This window comes from Corvus kubaryi, unplaced genomic scaffold (genome assembly GCF_017639235.1).
Source record: "Corvus kubaryi isolate FWS band 111438036 unplaced genomic scaffold, C.kubaryi_AGA036_p1.0 133, whole genome shotgun sequence".
Classification (NCBI taxonomy): Eukaryota; Metazoa; Chordata; class Aves; order Passeriformes; family Corvidae; genus Corvus; species Corvus kubaryi.
Window position 1 is genome coordinate 7,395,172 of NW_024580667.1, and position 18,552 is coordinate 7,413,723.

General features: G+C 37.7%; 1 protein-coding gene across 13 annotated transcripts in view; it reads left to right on the forward strand.

The window, feature by feature from the left end:
• DMD (dystrophin) overlaps positions 1-18,552 on the forward strand; it is a 1,181,561-nt gene that overhangs the window by 1,006,329 nt on the left and 156,680 nt on the right. For all 13 annotated transcript variants that reach the window (XM_042035506.1, XM_042035543.1, XM_042035536.1 and 10 more), the window contains one exon: positions 12,681-12,827. In XM_042035506.1, the coding sequence (XP_041891440.1) occupies positions 12,681-12,827 (147 nt within the window). The remainder of the gene's footprint in view (positions 1-12,680; positions 12,828-18,552) is intronic.

Consider the following 18,552-nt stretch of genomic DNA (forward strand, 5'->3'; position numbering starts at 1 on the left):
TTGTCAGTGTGCTGGTTTTAAAACCCAACTGGAAAATAAACCACACTCAAAGTGCTCCCTTCCCCCTCACTCTCCTCTCCATGAGAGGGAGACAAAAACAGAGATTCTGAATCAAGAGCAATTTCCTTGAAAAGCAGCACTGAAATAAGAAAAACTAACAGTAAGAGCAACAATATTAATAACAAAAGTATACAAAAGAGAGAGTGATTTACATGAAAAAAAGGATATTCACTGGCCAAGGCCCTGTGTGACCACCGAGACAAAAGGCAAAAATGGTCCCAGATCCTCCACAGTGCCCTTTTTCTGCCACCCCAGCCAACACCCCAGCCTCTGTGTTTCTTCACAGAGGTGAGAATGCCTACTTCCACCCCTCTGCAATGACATGGATGGTATAGAATACAACCTAGGCTCACCCATGAGGCTCCCAGCTCCATCCCACGCATGACCCCCAGCCCGACCCCTGCCCAACCCTTCCCTGGTCTCTCTCATGACTACTGTGAGAAAACCAGCTCTGTCCAGGCCAAATCTAGGACAGTCAGTGAAATATTGCATTTCCCTTTAAAATGCCATGCTGCTTTACAGCACAATAGAGATTTGCTTTGTAGCAACTATTTTCTGAGGACAAGGAGTCACTATAACCTGAAAGATCTTTTGGTAATGAGCATGGGTTATTATTCAACCTTTTCTGTTTGTATATCCAATATACATTGTTTACAAGTTAACTAATAGCAATAGATAATGTGCTATTAATGGTTTAAAAACAATGTGACTGATACAACCTAAGCATTTATGCTTTTCAAGTGCTTTTTAGGTTTTAATGATGCTGACTGAAACCCTACTAAAGGAAAACTTTCTTTGCAAAAATTCCTTTATGTTTCCTGTGTCCTTGGTGCAGTCGAGTTAGACTTTCAGATCACACCTTGAAATCTTTCAAGTTACTTACAATTCCTAGGCACTTCATCTCTTCTTGGTTGCAAAGTAACTGAGTAACTGAGTTTGATTATATGGAAAAATTGGTGTGGAGCTGTTTATGACACTTCAGCCATCATGGGCTCTGCCATGACATGGGTAGAGTTGTTCTTGTAGAGTGAATTACAAGCTGAATTTGCTCATTTACTTTTCCCCCTCCATGGAGAAGAAAACAATTTCAAAATAAATGGCAAGGCAGTAGCATAGGTTGTATTTGTTCAGGAATCATAAAGCTGTATATCACTTGTTGATTTAAAATAAATAAATAGATCAAAATTTGTAGTAACCAAGTGATCTGTGTTTCACGATAAGTGCATCTATTTATTAATGTGCTTCTATTTATTAAATTGGACATCCTAGTAAATAAATATTTTCTGCTAGATATAACATTGCTACAACTCATAGCTTTTTCCATTGACAGTTCAGAAAAAAAGAAAATTAATATCTGGCATTGGTTCATTTTTCATTTCTTCTATTCAAATTTTAATAACCTTGTTTTTAAAGAAATACTGAGTTAGTCTTCCAAATTGCAGGAAAAAACTTTTGAAAAATGTAAAGTTTTACTGATTCAGAAATACAGAATTCAGAATGGGAGAGTACTTAAAGGGAATTTGATTTTCTTTCTCCCCTGATGTTTTTTGTTTGAACTATTTTTATCCCAGAAGAGGATTTATATTCTACTGTAGTGCACTCTTGCTTGGTCATTTCTGAGTTTATAAAAATATATAGGATGGAAAATTAAATCAGCTGAAATCCATTTTGTCTCAACACCGCCTGTCCCCAGGAGCACTAAAATCAAATAAAAGTACAGGGTGAGTTTAAAAGCAAGCTAAGTGTAGCATATTGAGCTAGTGGCTGAAAAACCCAGGTTTCAATGAAATTTGAATTTGAGTACACTAAACCCCTCAAAGAAGAAACTAACTCATTTTGAATGAAAAAGATGGAGACTGTTAAACTGTCCTGGGACAGTTCAACCTCGTATGGTTTTAAATATAAAATGGAGCATAATGCTCTGGCCCATGAATACTTCTCCACTTGGACACTAAGTGAGCTGAGGTGAGCTGAGAGAATTGTCAGTGCTGGGAACCTGCTGTGGCCCAGGTATAGGGCAAACACTCACCTTACTGTGCAAATGGATCCTGCTCTGATTTAGCTGCAGCTGCTGCTTGTATAAAACCTTCCCACAACAGAAATTCATCTGACACAGGAGAACTTTTCTCCCTAAGTCATGTCATATTTTCTTCACACTGCCAGATGTTCTTTTCTGTCTCTTTCACTGGTTATGAGAATTGAGGTTTAACATAAGCCAGTGCTAGTGGGAGACTCTTCTATATGAGGGAATTCTTCAAGAAAATGTCAGGCTGGCATGAGGCCACAGCCTTGCATAAGTGCTGCTTGCAGACCAGGGAAACAGACTTTCTCTGTAGGCACAGTTGGCCTTTTCTTGAAATCTGCTTCATACTAAGTGTAAGAAATATGCATCGTGGAACATATAAGGGGATGGATCATGCTCATAATTCTGGTCATACCTGAGTCCTAATGGGATGCAGCCATGAGTGCAGAATGAGCTGGCAGATGTTATTGAGAGGCCACTATCTGTTGTCTCAAAGGTCACAGCAACTGGGAGAAATTCTTGCATCCTGGAAGAGAACAAGCATCACTCTCATCTTCAAGTAGGACAGGAGGAAGGACACAGGGACTTACAGGTTATTCAGCATCACCTAAATCCCTGGGAATGTGATGGAATAGCTAATCTTTTAAACCATTTCCAGGCACATGAAGGACTAGAAAGTTGCACTGAGGGCAAGTCATATGTGAGGTATCACAGTGGTTGATCCTGGGTAAGTATCATTTAACATCTGCTTTAATGAACTGGTCCCTGGGACAGAGCTCACCTTCAGTAATTTCCCACTTGATACAAAAGTGGGAGGAGCAGCCTTTCCACCAGATGGTTGTGCTGTCATTCATATAGACCTTGACAGAATGGAGAATTACACTGAGAGGATCTCACAAAATTCAACAAGGAGAAATGCCAAGTCCTGTTGATGCCTTGAAGTGGCTACCTGTAAAGAGAGGCTAGACAAGATTAAGAGAATAAAAGCAGGTATTTATTTGAAGGGCCTTCAAAGGTACACCATGGGAGTCAAAAGCCTCCAAGGGGCTCCACCCAAGATGGACCCTGGGTTACGGGTTTTTCACACTTTTATAAGTTTGGTCCATTTGCATATCAGGGTTAATTCTCCAATTATAATTTCAAGTAATTATGTCATTACCCCAAGTTTGCTCCCCCTGTCCAGAGGCTCAGTTTACATATTTAAGGGCCTGGGACAACAAGGTGTCCTTGAGTTAAGGTCCAGAGAGGGTTTGTTATGTCTAACCAAAATGTGAGAACGGGAGCTAATGGGCTATATGAAGTTTCAGAGTTACACACTAGGCTGTACAGGATCTGAAAAATATAAAAGCTAAAACCTAAGACATCACTGTGTCCTGGGAGGAAGAACCCCAGGTAACAGTACACATTCAAGATCAACTGGCCAGAAAGCAACTCTGCAGAGAAGAGCCTTGGGGTCTTGGTAGACAAACAGCTGATGGGAGCACACTGTTAAAATCTAGTTATTACAATTACTGGGGAGATGACTCTGCCTGAATTAAGGTGCAAACAAGATCATATGCCAAAGTCAATAGTACAGATTTTATGTAACAGTAAAATGTGAGGTGGAGAGATAGAAAGAAATAGAAAAGGATTGAGGGGGAAGAGGGAGGGGAGAAAGAGAGTGAGAAAGAGGGAGAGAGAGAGAGAGAGGGAGAGAGATCAGGTGGAATGATAGTCACCACCATGGATCCAGCAGTATCGCACTGGTCCTCTTCACCCTGGACTTCTCAGTGGTGGGGGTTCCAAGGCCACTCAAGACTTCTCATCATTTATATGTTTTAGCAAAAAAAGGCATCAGTGCTCATTGGCTACACAGTTCTCTTATTCTGTTGGTTAAATTATTCCCTTGCTTCCAATGCTAATTAGTCCCCTGCTTGTTATTTCTCTGTGTTTGAGTCAGTGGCCTCCTGTCTTGAGCCAGTGGTCTATCATCTCACCCCACCAGACCCAGCCACAGCCAGCTTCCAGCACAGCTTCCAAGCTGGCCTTCCCATGGACTCCTTGCTGTGAAATATCCTTCTCCCCCACCTCATTTAGCTTTCCTTAGATAGACCTGAGATAATTGGACAATAGTACCACCTTTATCTTATCTCAAGTTCCTGTCACCTGGATTAGCTCACACTCCAAATTTCGGGAATCCAGAAGGCATATTTGGGATGGGGTGGGCTTTGGTGGTTGCAGATGAGCAGTTGCTTCTTTGTAAGGTTTGCTACAGCAGCAAAGCCCTTCAGTGATATTAACAGCATGTGAACAAATTATAATCTTTAAGTATCTTACACACACCCTCTTGGCAAAGAAGGCTGACAGCACCCTGGGGTGAATTAGGCAGAACATTGCCAGCAATTTGAGGGACGTGAGCCTTCCTCTCTCCTCAGCCTTGGTCACACCTGGAGGGCTGGGTCCAGTTTTGGGGTCCCAGGTATGAGAGAGGTATGGACTTCACTGGAATAGGGCCAGTGCAGGCCACAAATACAGTCACAGGACTGAAGCATCCTTCCTGTGAGGAGAGGCTGAGAGAACTGGGACAGGTCAGCCTTGAGACCCAAGGCAGCTCCATATCTTACCAATGTGTATAAATTCCTGATGAGATGTAATGAAGAGAAAGCTGGACTCTTCTTAGTACTGTCCACTGACAGAAGAGACAATGGGCACAAATTAAAACCCATAAAGTTCCACCTGAATATGAGAAGAGACACATGTGGCTGTTCGAACACTTGCACAGATTGCCCAGACAAGTGGTGGAATGTCAATCCTTGGAGATATTTTAAACCTGACTGGACATGGTCCTGAGCAACTGGCCCTGCTCTGAGCAGAGGGGCTGTGCTAGATGACCTTAAGAGTTGCCTTCCATCTTCAGCCAGACTGTGATGACAGTTTAGAGTTTTGTGAGAATGAAAGCATTTTTTAGTGCATGCCTTTGCAATGATTTTCAGTAGACATACAAAATTATTTAGAAACCATTATGCATTTATACACTAAGAACAGTAAGAAATTTATGTTCTTGCCTTCAGTTTTTGTACATGTCCAAGCTTGCATGATGTTGAAAAGTTTATTAAGAAGTGCAAAACATTTAATTCCCAAATATAGTTGCTACAGTGATTAGTCCTGTATAAAGTCTAGATATGAACTGCCTAAATAGTAAATACCATTGCTGGGAAACTAGAGATGATTTTCAAATTTTTTGATTTTTTTTTCCTTCCTTTATAAAAAGCTAAGAAAAATGTTTTTAAATTCCTCATGTTTAGGCTTGTAAAAATGAACATTTGTGAAAGAGGATGCTCTCTTCTGAGGTACTGCATTTACTGTCTCTAGGGGAAACTAACTTCAGGATCAATTTTAATTTCCAATGTTGTGCTCTAAGCATAAGCACAGTGTTCAAATCAAAGGCTGGTGTTGCTATAATTGCCAGTCCATAAAATTTGAGAAATAAAAAAGCTAGAGATTATGCCAAATTGCCTTTAACATCTTAGACAGGCATCATGCCAGTTTCATCCATAAGCAAATAGATAGAGACTCATTTCCAGAAGCTGGCATTGAACATTTAAATCATTTGATGCATTGGTGAAATGAACTCTAAAGTCTCCTTTAACTCCTGTTTGCAACAAGAGAAGGGTACTGCAGTATATGCACTGTGAGATTCATGGTCCCTCCACCCATGAGTATGGGAAACACTAATGAGCCTTGATTTTTACCAGTGTGTTCAGGGTGACTCAGGACAATATAGCTGGGAAAAAATATCATACGATAATTGTCCATACGTGGTCTCACGTACAATTTTCTAAACCTATTTACAAGTCCAAGTGTTGTTAAGGAACACGAAGAACAAAATAACACAAAAAATGGATCTGCTCCCAAGCTATTTTTCACACCAGAAATGTTTCAGGTAAGCAGGAGCCAATAGGATTATTGAATGTATTTTAAATCATAATTGAAAAGCTTAATAGCTTGTTTTAAGTTTCTGATTGAACAATTGCATACCAATTTCAAATAAATAATTATTAGGTGTTGTCAATTTTTAAGACAAATATAGCTAAACTCAATCTCAGTACTACTGAGGTGTACATAAGGATGTATGACTTTGTATGTGCCTGCTGTTATTTTCCTTTGTCAGTGTGGTGAATGCTAAGCAGCAGTGATATCATACTCTTAATACAGCTGCATAATTGCTACTTGTTCTGACAAGACACTGTTGTGGACTACATCTAAACATAAGTGGTAGGTGTTGGGATCAGTAGGAATAAGGACAGTAAGTATAAAAAAGCAATTTTAGTGATCCACTGGCATTTTTCAGTAGCAGACAATAAATAAAAAACATTCTGCGTTTCAGTGTTTCTCTGTGCCTAAGGAATGCGTACTGTTCTGGGAATACACCTCCTCTTCAGGCTGTATTTTCCAAATGGCTGAATGGGCTTTAGTCACACTATTCCATTAACAACAGAGCCGGAAGTTACAGGCACTTGATTCAATTTTGGTTGGATTCCTGAACTCTGTGTTTGACTTGTCAGCCAGCAGTTGTACATGTGGTTAAGGGAGAAGGGGGTAAAGAAATGGAAGATGTGCATTGTATAGCCAGTGTTCCTTCCTGAACTTTATTATGAATTTGGCTACAAAAATTCCATTAAGCTAGAAAAGCATATAATGTTGATTATAGATCTCTTATAAATATATACTATATATTCTATATATGTATGTTTATATATAAGTATATATAAATATATATGATCTATAAGTATGTACAATTAGTATAAAATACGTAATATTGATATTGAAATAAGCTTGTTTTCTTTTTTTTACTCTTCTACTTGAATGATTAGTGAATTTTCTTTCAGATTTTATGGAACCAATGTATGAATCCTAAAAGAAAAAGCAATCCTTTTCATGGCATTGTCTAAAACCATCCCCCTTTGGTGAATCTTTAAATAAAAAGATCTAGATTTTTAATTTTTTTCTCTCTTCTGAACATTGGGCAGCCTTCCAAAGCAGAAATAAGTCTGTGTTAGGGTTCCTTAAATAAAGGATAGGATAAACCCACGCACATAGCATGTGAAATGTGGAAGAAAAGACATCTGAAAAAAACCTAATCAACAAATTTTCATTAATAGAATTGGTATTCTGGAAAGAGGTGAGGGCTATCTGGTGGCTTTTACTACCTTGGAATGGGATACCCAAAACACAAACAAATTTAATGGAAAATATACAGAAAAGGACTTGCAAATAATTTTGGGAGGCTTATCCTGCGTCTTCTAAAATATGTTAGAAGCTGATCTGTAGTTACAGACACTAGCCTAAAATCCTCTTGGAATTGAAGCTCCAGCACTAAATAGAAAATACATAAGAAACTCCAAGAGAATAACCAGTAGGGAAAAGATTTGGCTTGGTTCTGAGCACTGCAAGTTCAAAACACTGCTATCATAATAGGGATCATTATGAACTAAAGGTCAGCATCTCTGCAGGGACAAAAATAACCCAAAAAATCCACTACAGCAGTGTTTAGTTTTCAGAAGGAAAGCTGCACACAAATGAGGAAGCCTGCTGAAAAGGAATCAAAAAGACAAAGTTTGTGAAGGCAGCACAGAGGCACTACACTGCATCTGGAGAACCAATCCATACTGTCCAAATGAATTCAGAAAGACCTGGAAAGATAGGGTGGATAAAGAAAAATCATAAAGAAATCTATTAGGAGCAAAAATACGAAGAAAAAATAGTCTTGATTAAGATCTGGTTAAATCACCAGAACCAGATGGCTGTTTGGTCAAGTGTTCAAATGGAAGTGTAAAATAGCTGTATCTATAAACAGCATTTTCTTATTTAAAATCAGGGGGCTTTAATGAGGAATGATGAGAGACACACATGATGATAATTTTCAAATAGTGCATGTAGTCAGGATTGTGGACCTATGACTGGGAAATTGGGAAAGGATATTCTGTAGATGATACAAACCTATTAAAAGTACTTAAGGTGAGGACAGATTGCAAACAGCTATGGAAAGCCTTCACAGTACTGACTGCCAGCAAAGGGATAGCAGACAAAATGAAATGCTGGTAAATCTCAAGCAAAATGTAGAAAAAGCTATCCCAAATTTCTGTGTACAGTAGTGATCTTTTTAGGGCTTTCAAACATTGCTTTAGCACTCATGAAAGAGGTCTTGAAATCATAACAGAAGTCCTCCGAAAACATCACATCAATACTCAGGACTGTTCAGAAAGCCAAATGAAATGCTAGGAATTACTGAAAATTACTGAAAAAGCAGAAAATATCATGGTGCCGTAGTGTAAGTGCCTGTTGTACCTATAACATATATATAGTAGGAAGTGTTTGGGATCCCCAATCTAAAAACAGTTATAGCAGACTAGATACAAGGTATCCAAGGACAGAATAAATGGTGCTGGACTGGGGTTTGTCTTACTTCTCATGTGTTGGGTAACTGCCTGCATGTGAGTTAGTTGCCTAGGCTCCCAGTATAGTCAGTGAAAATCTGATCATTCCTGTTTTGCAATTCAGAATGTGATTCTTGCCATCCTATAGTAAAACCTCACATTATGTTCAACTCCTGGTTTCGATTAGCTATGGAGTATAAAGGGACCATGTAAATATAAAGGCAACTTGCTCAGATGTAAATAGCTTATAGATATCCACATTTAATCAAATATATCTGTCTTTGCATCTTAAGCATAAAGAAGGAAAAAACATGATGGAGGCCTTGTACATCCTGACACAACACAAAGTCCACTAGGAATGGTTGATCTCTGTCTCCTATGAGCTAAGAATTAGGGAGGGTCACAAGTGGGTTTCCAGAAATAGGATTAAAAAACTCAAAAACTCTAACCTAAATGTAAAACTTACCATAGGATATTTTGGATCATAAAAGCCTACATGAGTCCAAAAATCAAATATGTAATTTCTTGGAAAAGATTCCATCAAGATCTGTTTGACATAAAAATATGGCTTCTGGCTCCATAATCTCTGAGACTCAAATTGCTGAGCTGGAAGTTTACAAGGGACAGGGAAGCTGATGCTTTCCCTTACTTTCTTCCTTAAGCAATTGTATTGGCTACTATCACACAAGGGCCTGGGCAAGATGGGCTCTTCATTTCACTGATTATGGCCACTGTATGTTCTCTAGGCTTTCAGTATTTGTCTGCTTAGGGTGTCTGTGGTATGTGTCTTCTAGAGTCATTGCTCATTTTCCAAGGCATTTTGAAATATTTTCTAACAAGACTGTATGGATCATTTAAAATCCAATCTACCACCTACAGTATCACAAACCATTGAAATTCTGTCTTGCATAAGGACAGTTATAATGAAGATAATTTGGGGCAGGTTGTCCTATCACTGTTCATACTGTGAACTCATTTGCACTCCAAGCAATTTAATGGGTACATCTCCTAATGGTAGTAATACACTACTACTCACCATGTATGTTTGTTTTTAAATTACCAGCAATATAATTCTTTAATTTTTTTCAACATAAACCTGTTATATGTATGGTTGTCTTCATGCAGATGGAAAAATATGGAAAAAATATCAGTCTTGTATTATATAAAATGATTATTAAAAATATAAATATTTCTGCAACACATTTCCAGGAAAAAGTCTAAATTTCTGCTTCTACAGATGCTTAGCTTTAGAATCATGTATGCTGACTGATGGACTGGTTGTCTGTGACAAACTGCTGCTTAAAGACAGTTTACAGTTGTTGACTTCTCAATACGACAAAGTCATATTCCAAATCTTTCTGTGGTTATTTTTCTCTTTCCTGTCTAAAGTTTTTTAATTGTAAGCTTACTGGCATTAATTAGATAGCTGTTCATTGACTAGCATTCCTTTTTTTGTTCTTGGCGTTCATCATGTTTGGATTTGTCCAACTAATAAAAGCACTAGCAAAAATTCAGACTTAGTGATAATAGAATAAAGAATATCAAATTTAAAGGCAAAAGTTGTTGTATTTTGTGCATTGGAAAATTAGTATCACACTGAAAAAATCATTATCCTTGCAGCACAAAAAAATTAATTAAGATATCGATTGAAGAGAAGGCAGAAGATGAGTTTTCTTCTTTACTTCCATATCTATTTCTGTGATTTCATTTCTTCGGTATGGGTTGCTTATGTAGCCTTTCTGGTCTATAAAATAACTTAAAACCAGAAAATATACTGACTAATTATGAAGGGTTTTCTATTTCGCCTTAATTTAGGTATAGTGGCTGTGTGATTTACCTAATAACCTCTGTCGGTGTTCTAGTGAGACCAGTACTTTCAAGTCCACAATGCAGATGCAAATAATTGGTCTGAAACCAGTAAGATACTTTAATAAATGTTTAAAAACAAGTGCCTGATAAGGCCCATGTGCTTTGCTTAAGCAGTGATGTTTTTTAATCAGAAATCTGATCCTAATCCCATAAAAATAATAGAAAATTAGCTCAATTTAATACAGGAACTACATTAAAGTGCATTGTAATGTGGGAACTGATCTTTGCATCTATTGATCAGCATTTATTCTATCAGTGGTTTTTATTTTATATATATATTTATTGTGTGTATTTAATTTTTATTACATATATTTCCTTTGTTATATATTTCATGTTACAAGATATCTAAATATATACACATGTATATTTATATTTTCATGCAAATTGGTCATTGGTGACGCTAGATGAGAGGTGTTCTCTTGTCTTGGAAACCAAGCAACACTGGAGGAACATCCAGGGAGTTGATCATCCCAAGTGTAAGGCACAGAGTCATGACCAGGCACCTTGGGTCATGAAAATAGCAGATCACAGAAAAAAAAGCAGTAAAACAACTATTTGTAAGTGAAGTGCTCAGATAGTGGTGTATATATTTCTTCAGCCTTTGAGGCCTTTACTTTACAACAACAAATGTCTACCTTACCAGCATGTTGTTTGTTCTCTGAACTCAATTGCTGACCGAAAAGTTCAGGGTAAGCACATATATAATTCTCTGGGGTAAAACCAAACATGAGCTGTCTTCCTTTTCTATGTATTACGGACCTTGCTCAGCACTAACCTGTAAATCAGTTCTCTCCAGTAATGTCAGTTCTACTCCAGTGGTATAAAGCTGGTGAAATGGGGAAGTCAGCTGTTGTCATGAACTTGATGTATGCATGTTCTCTCACGTTGTGGTATTTGCATAGTTCTCTGCACCTCCTTTACAAAATACACACCCCTTCTGATGGTGTATTTTAAAGATTGATCATTAGAGTCATTCACTGTACGAGTACCACTTAAGTCAGTCTAACTCCTTATGTTGCAGGGTAATTTAACATAATTGATGGAAGTCAAGTCTGGTTTTAAAAGACATTTGAGGAACAATTTTTCAATTATGTTTACCTTTAGTGCTCTTCATGGCATTCTAATGTCTATGAATGTCTTCATATTATTTACTCTCAAGAGTCACTGAAATACTGGATGTGCTTTTTTTTACCTTATTTTGCATTGTGTGTTGATGAAAAGATTACTAGGCAATAATTTCAGGTTATTTGATAATCTAAAATGAGATGGAGACCACATGTGGTTTGTATTAAAAATGCTGAGAGAAAGGAGCTAGAGAGCAGACTAATATAACAAGTAAATTATTCTGCCTTTGTGTGCAGACATCATATGGCAATATAACATGCTCCTGAGAATGACAGAATTTGTCCTTTAGAAATGACTCATTGTTGCATTTTGACATATTTTATCACATTAAAGATTCATAAATGTCTCCTTAGAAAAGATAGATAGGGAGCAGTGGAAGATCTACATAGAGATTCTTCTCTTTGATAAAGTCATGGTGCCCTGAATTTATCTGAATGTACCCAGATGCATCATGGAAACATCCTTATCAGGTTGTTGATTTTAAAAAGAAGAAGTTTATAACTAGCAGTTTCTGTTTTCACATACATTACTGAAATTATTACCTGGACTGCTTTACTGCATTTAAAGGTTATCTTAAAAGAAACATTGTTTTGGTTTTTCTTTTGAATATGAGTCATGTAAGCCAGTTTGGGATGCATAACAAATTTTTTTTGTCTTTTTGTCTCTGTCTCTCTTTTTTTTTTTGGACTTCCCATTATTAATCTTTTTCTCTATAACACAAGGTACTCATGGTAAAATCATGGCTTTATTGGGGTCTGTAATAGTTTAATCATTTTTTCATTTGTTGTATTTGGGAACAGCTGTCTTCCTCTGTTTTCCTGTGTACTCATCACTCCCATGCATCCTGAATGAACACGTTACACACAAGTAAAGGATGAAGCAGGAGACAAGCGTGCTCTGCAGTGCATCTCCCAGCGGGTCTGCTGGTTAGAAATTTGGCTTAACTGGCCAAAAGTGGCTATGAAGGTTCCAAATTCATAGCACCTTCTGAAATGCTGGGCCTTACACTTGAGACCTAAAGTCCATTTGAAGTTAAATAAACAGACTGGTAACTGAATCATGACTGTAGGCTCTTTCCATTCAGCTTGGCATGTAGTATCTTTATGTTATTAACCAGCTGGTATTGGAGCCAACAGTTCTTTAAGTTAGTGCTTATATTTATTCATCTTTATATTTGATTCCCACAGGTTTATCGAGCAGAACTTGTTCCCCTTAAAGAAAAGGTGCATCACGTCAACGAGCTCGCTCACCGCTTCACTCCCTCCGATATTCAACTCTCCCAGTACAATCTCAGCTGTGTGGAAGACCTGAACACAAGGTGGAAGGTGCTACAGGTATATTTCACATGATTTTTTTCTTTATGCTGCATTTAAGTAAATATTTCTATTCCTCTGTGCTTTGTTCCCTGTGGGATAGCACCAAAGGCGTACTAAGGAATGAAAGATGAGAAAGCCCAAGAAAATGTTTAGTTGTTATCATTCATAAATGCATTAGACAGAGGCCCAAGTGATACTGTAGATGGTTCAAAAATATAAAGGGCAAGCCACATGTTTTGCACACATTTCAAAAATAATATGTTCTTTTCCATAGAGCTCGGGAAACATTGTGAACAATTCACTTTTCACTGTAAATTATTGCTTTTATTTATCAAATCCAGATATTTGGAAAACAAATTTCTTCGTCTTCTCTGAAGACACTCGGAGACAGTATGTCAGGGTAAGATGTTATTGCTGATAGAACAGATAGTTAATTGAAATATTATGGTTTACTGTCTTTTTTCATATTTACTTAAATGTCATCTGGAAGATACAGAGAGTAAGGTGAAAGCACTCCAGTAAATTTTTAAACACATCCTAAGGGGAAAAGACATAAGTAACTTTGAAGGATTATGATGTACTAAAGGCCAAGTTGTGACCCTTGGAAAGAGGAGATGCATCTGTTCTTATAATATAATTTTTCTACTTAAAAGAGAGCAGAGTTTGAAATGTATTGAGAGGCAGATCTCATTTTGTTAGAAGAGAATAAAATAGGATAAACTAGAATAGAATAGTTCAGTTGGAACAAATGTACAATTATTTAGTCCAACTGTTCAGGCACTCGCGCTGAGTGGCACTTTTTAAAATATTATGTATTTTTCCATCTTAGGGCTAGACCTATTTATGTATGACCAGAACTCCAGTTAGGTGTGATACCCTTTATAGAAAACTGAAATTTTGGCCATGAAATAGGAAAAGCAAAAATGAAAATGGTTTTTGTTTCACACAAAACCATTCTCCTTCTAAGGTATGCTCCTGTTGTTTATTTCTGGTTTTCCAGTTGTCCAGTATGTTTCATTTTCATTCAGGTGGTTTTGTGATTTTTTTTTTTAATTTATTAATTGCCTTTGTTATGCTAATGTCACCTAAAATATCGCCTTAGTACTTTAGTATTTTCATCGATTTTTTCTATATATTTCAGTGTATTTTCATGTGTCTTTCTTTTATACTGGTTGTATTTTCTCTTAGGCTTCTCTTAATTCTTATTTTCGAAAAGAAATTCTTTCTGTATTCCTACTCTTTGTCTTTCCCCATCTTGCTTCCCTTATTTCTGTTTGGGTTTTTTTTCTGAACTCCCCTTGCTTCTTTTCTTAGTTTACTTCTCTTTTTCTCCCTCCTCAAAGGTTAGGTATCTCTCTCTCTCTCCTTGCCATATTCGTAATGGGGAAAATTTTTCTTAGCCATGTACCCCATTTCCTAGAAAATATCACTGCAGGAAAATCATAAAGTAGAGAGTTCTGTGCTATTGCTTGCCAGAAAGATACCCATCCTTGGTTATGTGTGAGAAAAGTGCATAAAGACATAAAATTTATCACATCTGAAACACCAGTGAAGTCTAGTGTTATGAGAAAGTTTAAGAGCATTTTGTAAAGGAGGAAATCATGTCTCAATTGTTTCTTTATTCACACTGGGAACTTGCATAAGATTGGAGGAGGAAATGTATCATCTTAACCCAAATCTTTCTGAGATTTAATGTTATATTCATTTTATAACCATAAGATAAGGCCAGACGTAGTCACTCATTTGCAGTATTGCACAGGGGTTCTACAGTGAGATTAGAGCTGTTAGTGAATAGAATCAAATACTCTTCCAGAATCTTCCCAGAACTTCATTTGTATTTATGCAGTAAGGCATGTTTTCCATTAATTTACCTGGTTTGTATTCAATTTGAGTGAGTATACTCCAGAGTATTACTGGAAAAAAAATATATAGAAAGCACTCAACCACTCATAGATTCAACCAGTCCTGGTTTTGACATGTTGTGTGGAGTGCATTTCATTAATGAAAGCTGATGTACTCAGCTCAGTCACCGAAAACTGTGTCATCTTCTGTGGAGTTTGAGCAATATAAAAATAATTAGCTTCATGCCTTTAATAGAGTAGTTTTCAGGAAAACATGCTGTTTACTTTTTTATTTTTCTTAAACATGAAAGGAGATGAAATCTTTCTAAGAAGCTACTTGTTATGAATTTCACAAGGAGCTCTCATGTGTGCATCAAACAGCGTATGTAATGAGATCATCCTGGGGTAAAACATGTCTTGCAAACTCTTGTTTACTTCCAGTTGACATTTAGGCAGCCAGGAATCTCAGATTGGTGGGAGTTATATCCATTTCATTTTGGCTGGTGTAATGCTGGTGAAAGGGCAAAGCCCCTGACATGTAAAACAATTTACAGTTAACCCATGGAGAACATAGCCTTCAGTTATCAAGAAATATTTTTTTGGTTTAAATTAAATTTTGTTTGCTTTTATTTAGAATAGCACCTTTAATAAGTGGAAAAACACAGTTAAGAACTTTATCCAAAAATGTATCTATTAAGATATTTTGTTATATTTATGTTCTAGTGCTTTTACTTTTGAAAGTTGGTAATTTGTGAGTGGCTGTCTTTGAGTACATCAAAAACCTAGAGCTGAACCAGCCCAAGGTCTTCTCCAACCTAAACTTTTCTATAATTCTATGATTTATATATATATATGTATGTATGTATGATTGTCAAAAAGCATAAGCCCCAATTTCAGTATAATTCCTAACTCTTCAGCTCATCTTGCACCAGTAGCAAAGACTCTTCAGGATGTGGGGATTTGAAGATTGTTGTGGTGCAAAAAACATGCTGCCTTTCATGAGAAGGTCCTGCCACAACTATTATTCTGTTCCCTTGAAGAGCACTCTGCTTGCAGGAGGTGTGAAGAGCCATCAGGCTTTTAGTACCCCTGCAGGCAGTTAGCTAAACTCATATCATCATTTTATTTGTATTCTGCTGAGGACAGGCTCTTCACTGAGCTGCATAATGCACACTACTGTAGTAAGTACTGCTGCAATGAATTATTTCAAAAACCAGCTTCTCCTGTGTGCTTCACAAACATTAGCTAATTCCTTCAACCTGTGGTGAGAAATATGAATGAATCTTACCATCTCTATTTCCAGAGGTACTAATAAAGATAATATAAAAGCCAAAAAGGAAATTCTTTCTTTCCTGAAATCACTGTAAAATTGTCACTATGCATCAAAGCCTTGCTGGCCAGTGAATCCCTGAAGAGCTGAGTCACAGGCATTCTGGGTAGCAGTCCTCACATCACACCTTGCTTTTTATAGGGGTTGGACACCAGGGCAAGCAAGTTGCAGCAAAATATAAGTTGAAATCAGCAGTGACCTATTGTAGCAGGTTCTAGGATTGGGGGTTTTTTTAATTTTTCACCTTCTGTCTTTCATACCTTCTCCAAGAAAAATATCTTACAAAAAAATGAAATAACAACAAAAACACCTATGTAAAAGAAATGCCTTTTTCAGGTCTCCTGCAGATGAATTGAACCACGTTTACTGGATTCTCAGGTCTTTTCTTTTAATTGTATGTAGTAATGGTTTCAGGAAGAAAACTTCAGATCTAAACCATGGAATTAAAATTTGAATGTGACGAAGGATATTCTCTCATATAATTTTTCTTAAGGAAAAAGAAAAACCTCTCAACAGTTCAGTTGTCCAATAGGTACTGCATAGGATCCTCATACAGGAAAGCTCTAGTAATATACTTAAAAAGAATATTGGCCTGAAATTTTTCTTTATCTTAAATTACAAGTAGAGGTATTTATTATTAAACAGTGAGTGTAAACTGGGGCTAAAGATGATAGATTGACAGATGATGCAACAGTAGCAAGAAAGACGTTTCGTCCTCTGAATGAGACAGAGAATGTCATGTCTAAATTAATGGGCAATATAAAAGGCAGTTAGATTTTTATATTTTTGTATTTTTGTTTTATGTTATATAATATTACCTGTAGCGGGTTCAGTTTGTAACCAGGCGGAAACACCAATTAGAGTGTAGTGGTTTGGTCCAAAATACTCATTACTTACTTATTTACCTTCTGTGAGATAAGAATTAGGAGAAAGCAAAGCAGGCACAAAACTTAAAAGAATATAAAAAAGTTTATTAACAGACCTAAAAGGAAGAGAAAAAAAAAATCAGACCACACCTTCAGGACACTTCTCCCCCCACCTTTCTCCCTTCTCTCACTGACAATGTAAAAAGACAACCCTTGAGATTTTCAGTCAGTTTACCACTTCTATAATAACCTTTTTTCAGTTCACTTAGGGAGAGGAGTCTCTCTTGCTCATGCTATGGAGACATCTCCACAAGAAGTTCACTCATGGCTTCAGTATCACGAGACAGCTGCCCGGGTTGGTTCTCTGCTCACATGTGAGAGTCCCTTCCCCCAACTTACAGCTTTCTCCACAGCTGCTTTCAAGGGTCCAATCTTGAGCTACTGGGGTACCATTTTAAGGTTGAGCTGTTCAGAAACAAAGGTTTTCTTTACCCATCTCTGGGAGTGTCTTCATCTCTAGGAATAGAGGCCCTCCCCCTTCCCTGGGAGCAAAAGGGTCCTCATCATCTTCATCTCTAGGAATAGAGGCTCTCCTCCTCCCCCAGGAGCAAAGGGGCCTCATCAAATTACAGCTACTGTCATTTTCTTATTTCAGCACATATACTTCTGCTCAAAATTACAGTTTCAAAGCTCCAACCCCCCATGCTTTCATGAAATTACAACGGGTACTCTGATATATCATAGTCCATCACCACCATAGCTTTACAACAGAATTTCAGCTTCTAAGCATCTCCTCTTTCACCTCCCTCAGGGTTCCAGCTCTTCCTTCTTCACTGACTTTGGTGTCTCTATAGTGTTTTCTTCGCCTTCCCTCTTCCTCAGACTTGGAAGAGGATTGATGTCGGCAGGCTTCATTTGTTCTGGAGGAAACTTACAGCACTAAAAAAGGGTTAATCTCACCCAGGCCCCGCAGCTGGAGTTCGCTTATCGCTGTTGGTCACATGAGCTTTGCCGGGCAGCGGGGCAGCTTCAGCTGAATCTTCAGCCACACTGGAGGGATGGGGGGTGTGGAGCTGGGCTGCGCCGCCTGCACGTAACGGGGCTGTGGGGGGCCGCGGATGGAACAGGGCTGCACGGCTCCAGGACGGCTGTGGCCCGGCCCTGTACGGGCCCAGCCCAGTTACCTGTCCCAAAGCCGGAAGCAAAGTAGAGCTTCCCAGGGTTTGTCCATTCTTAAAGTGGACCACAGAGGCGTGTCAAGCTCTTTAAGTGGCTTAAAAAATTGTCAATATTCAAACTAGCCAGCTGACAGGTTCTGTTAGGTCATAAAGGAAGCTGTAAGCACCTCTTTGCAAAAGAATCACTTCAGTAGCTATGCTAACCCATGACATTACCTTCCTGTTACCTTAGCAGTTTCTCTTTCCATTGCAATATTTCATTAATTTTAATAATTAATTTGTTTCTATTTCTTTGGTTTTTCCTCTTTTTTAAGCTATATTTTGACATATGTCATCTGTTAGTGGCTGAAAAAAATAGGAGACCACTTTTCTAAACTTATGGAGCCAAAATTCTAGCTCAGCTAGAATTATAGTAGTTAAGTCCTTACTAAAATCATGGTGATTTTCAACCTTGAAGTTTGAAATTATTTTGTAGTTGCAGTCTTCATCTTCCCAGCAGAGGGAGATTATGATCCTTTTTGGAAGTTA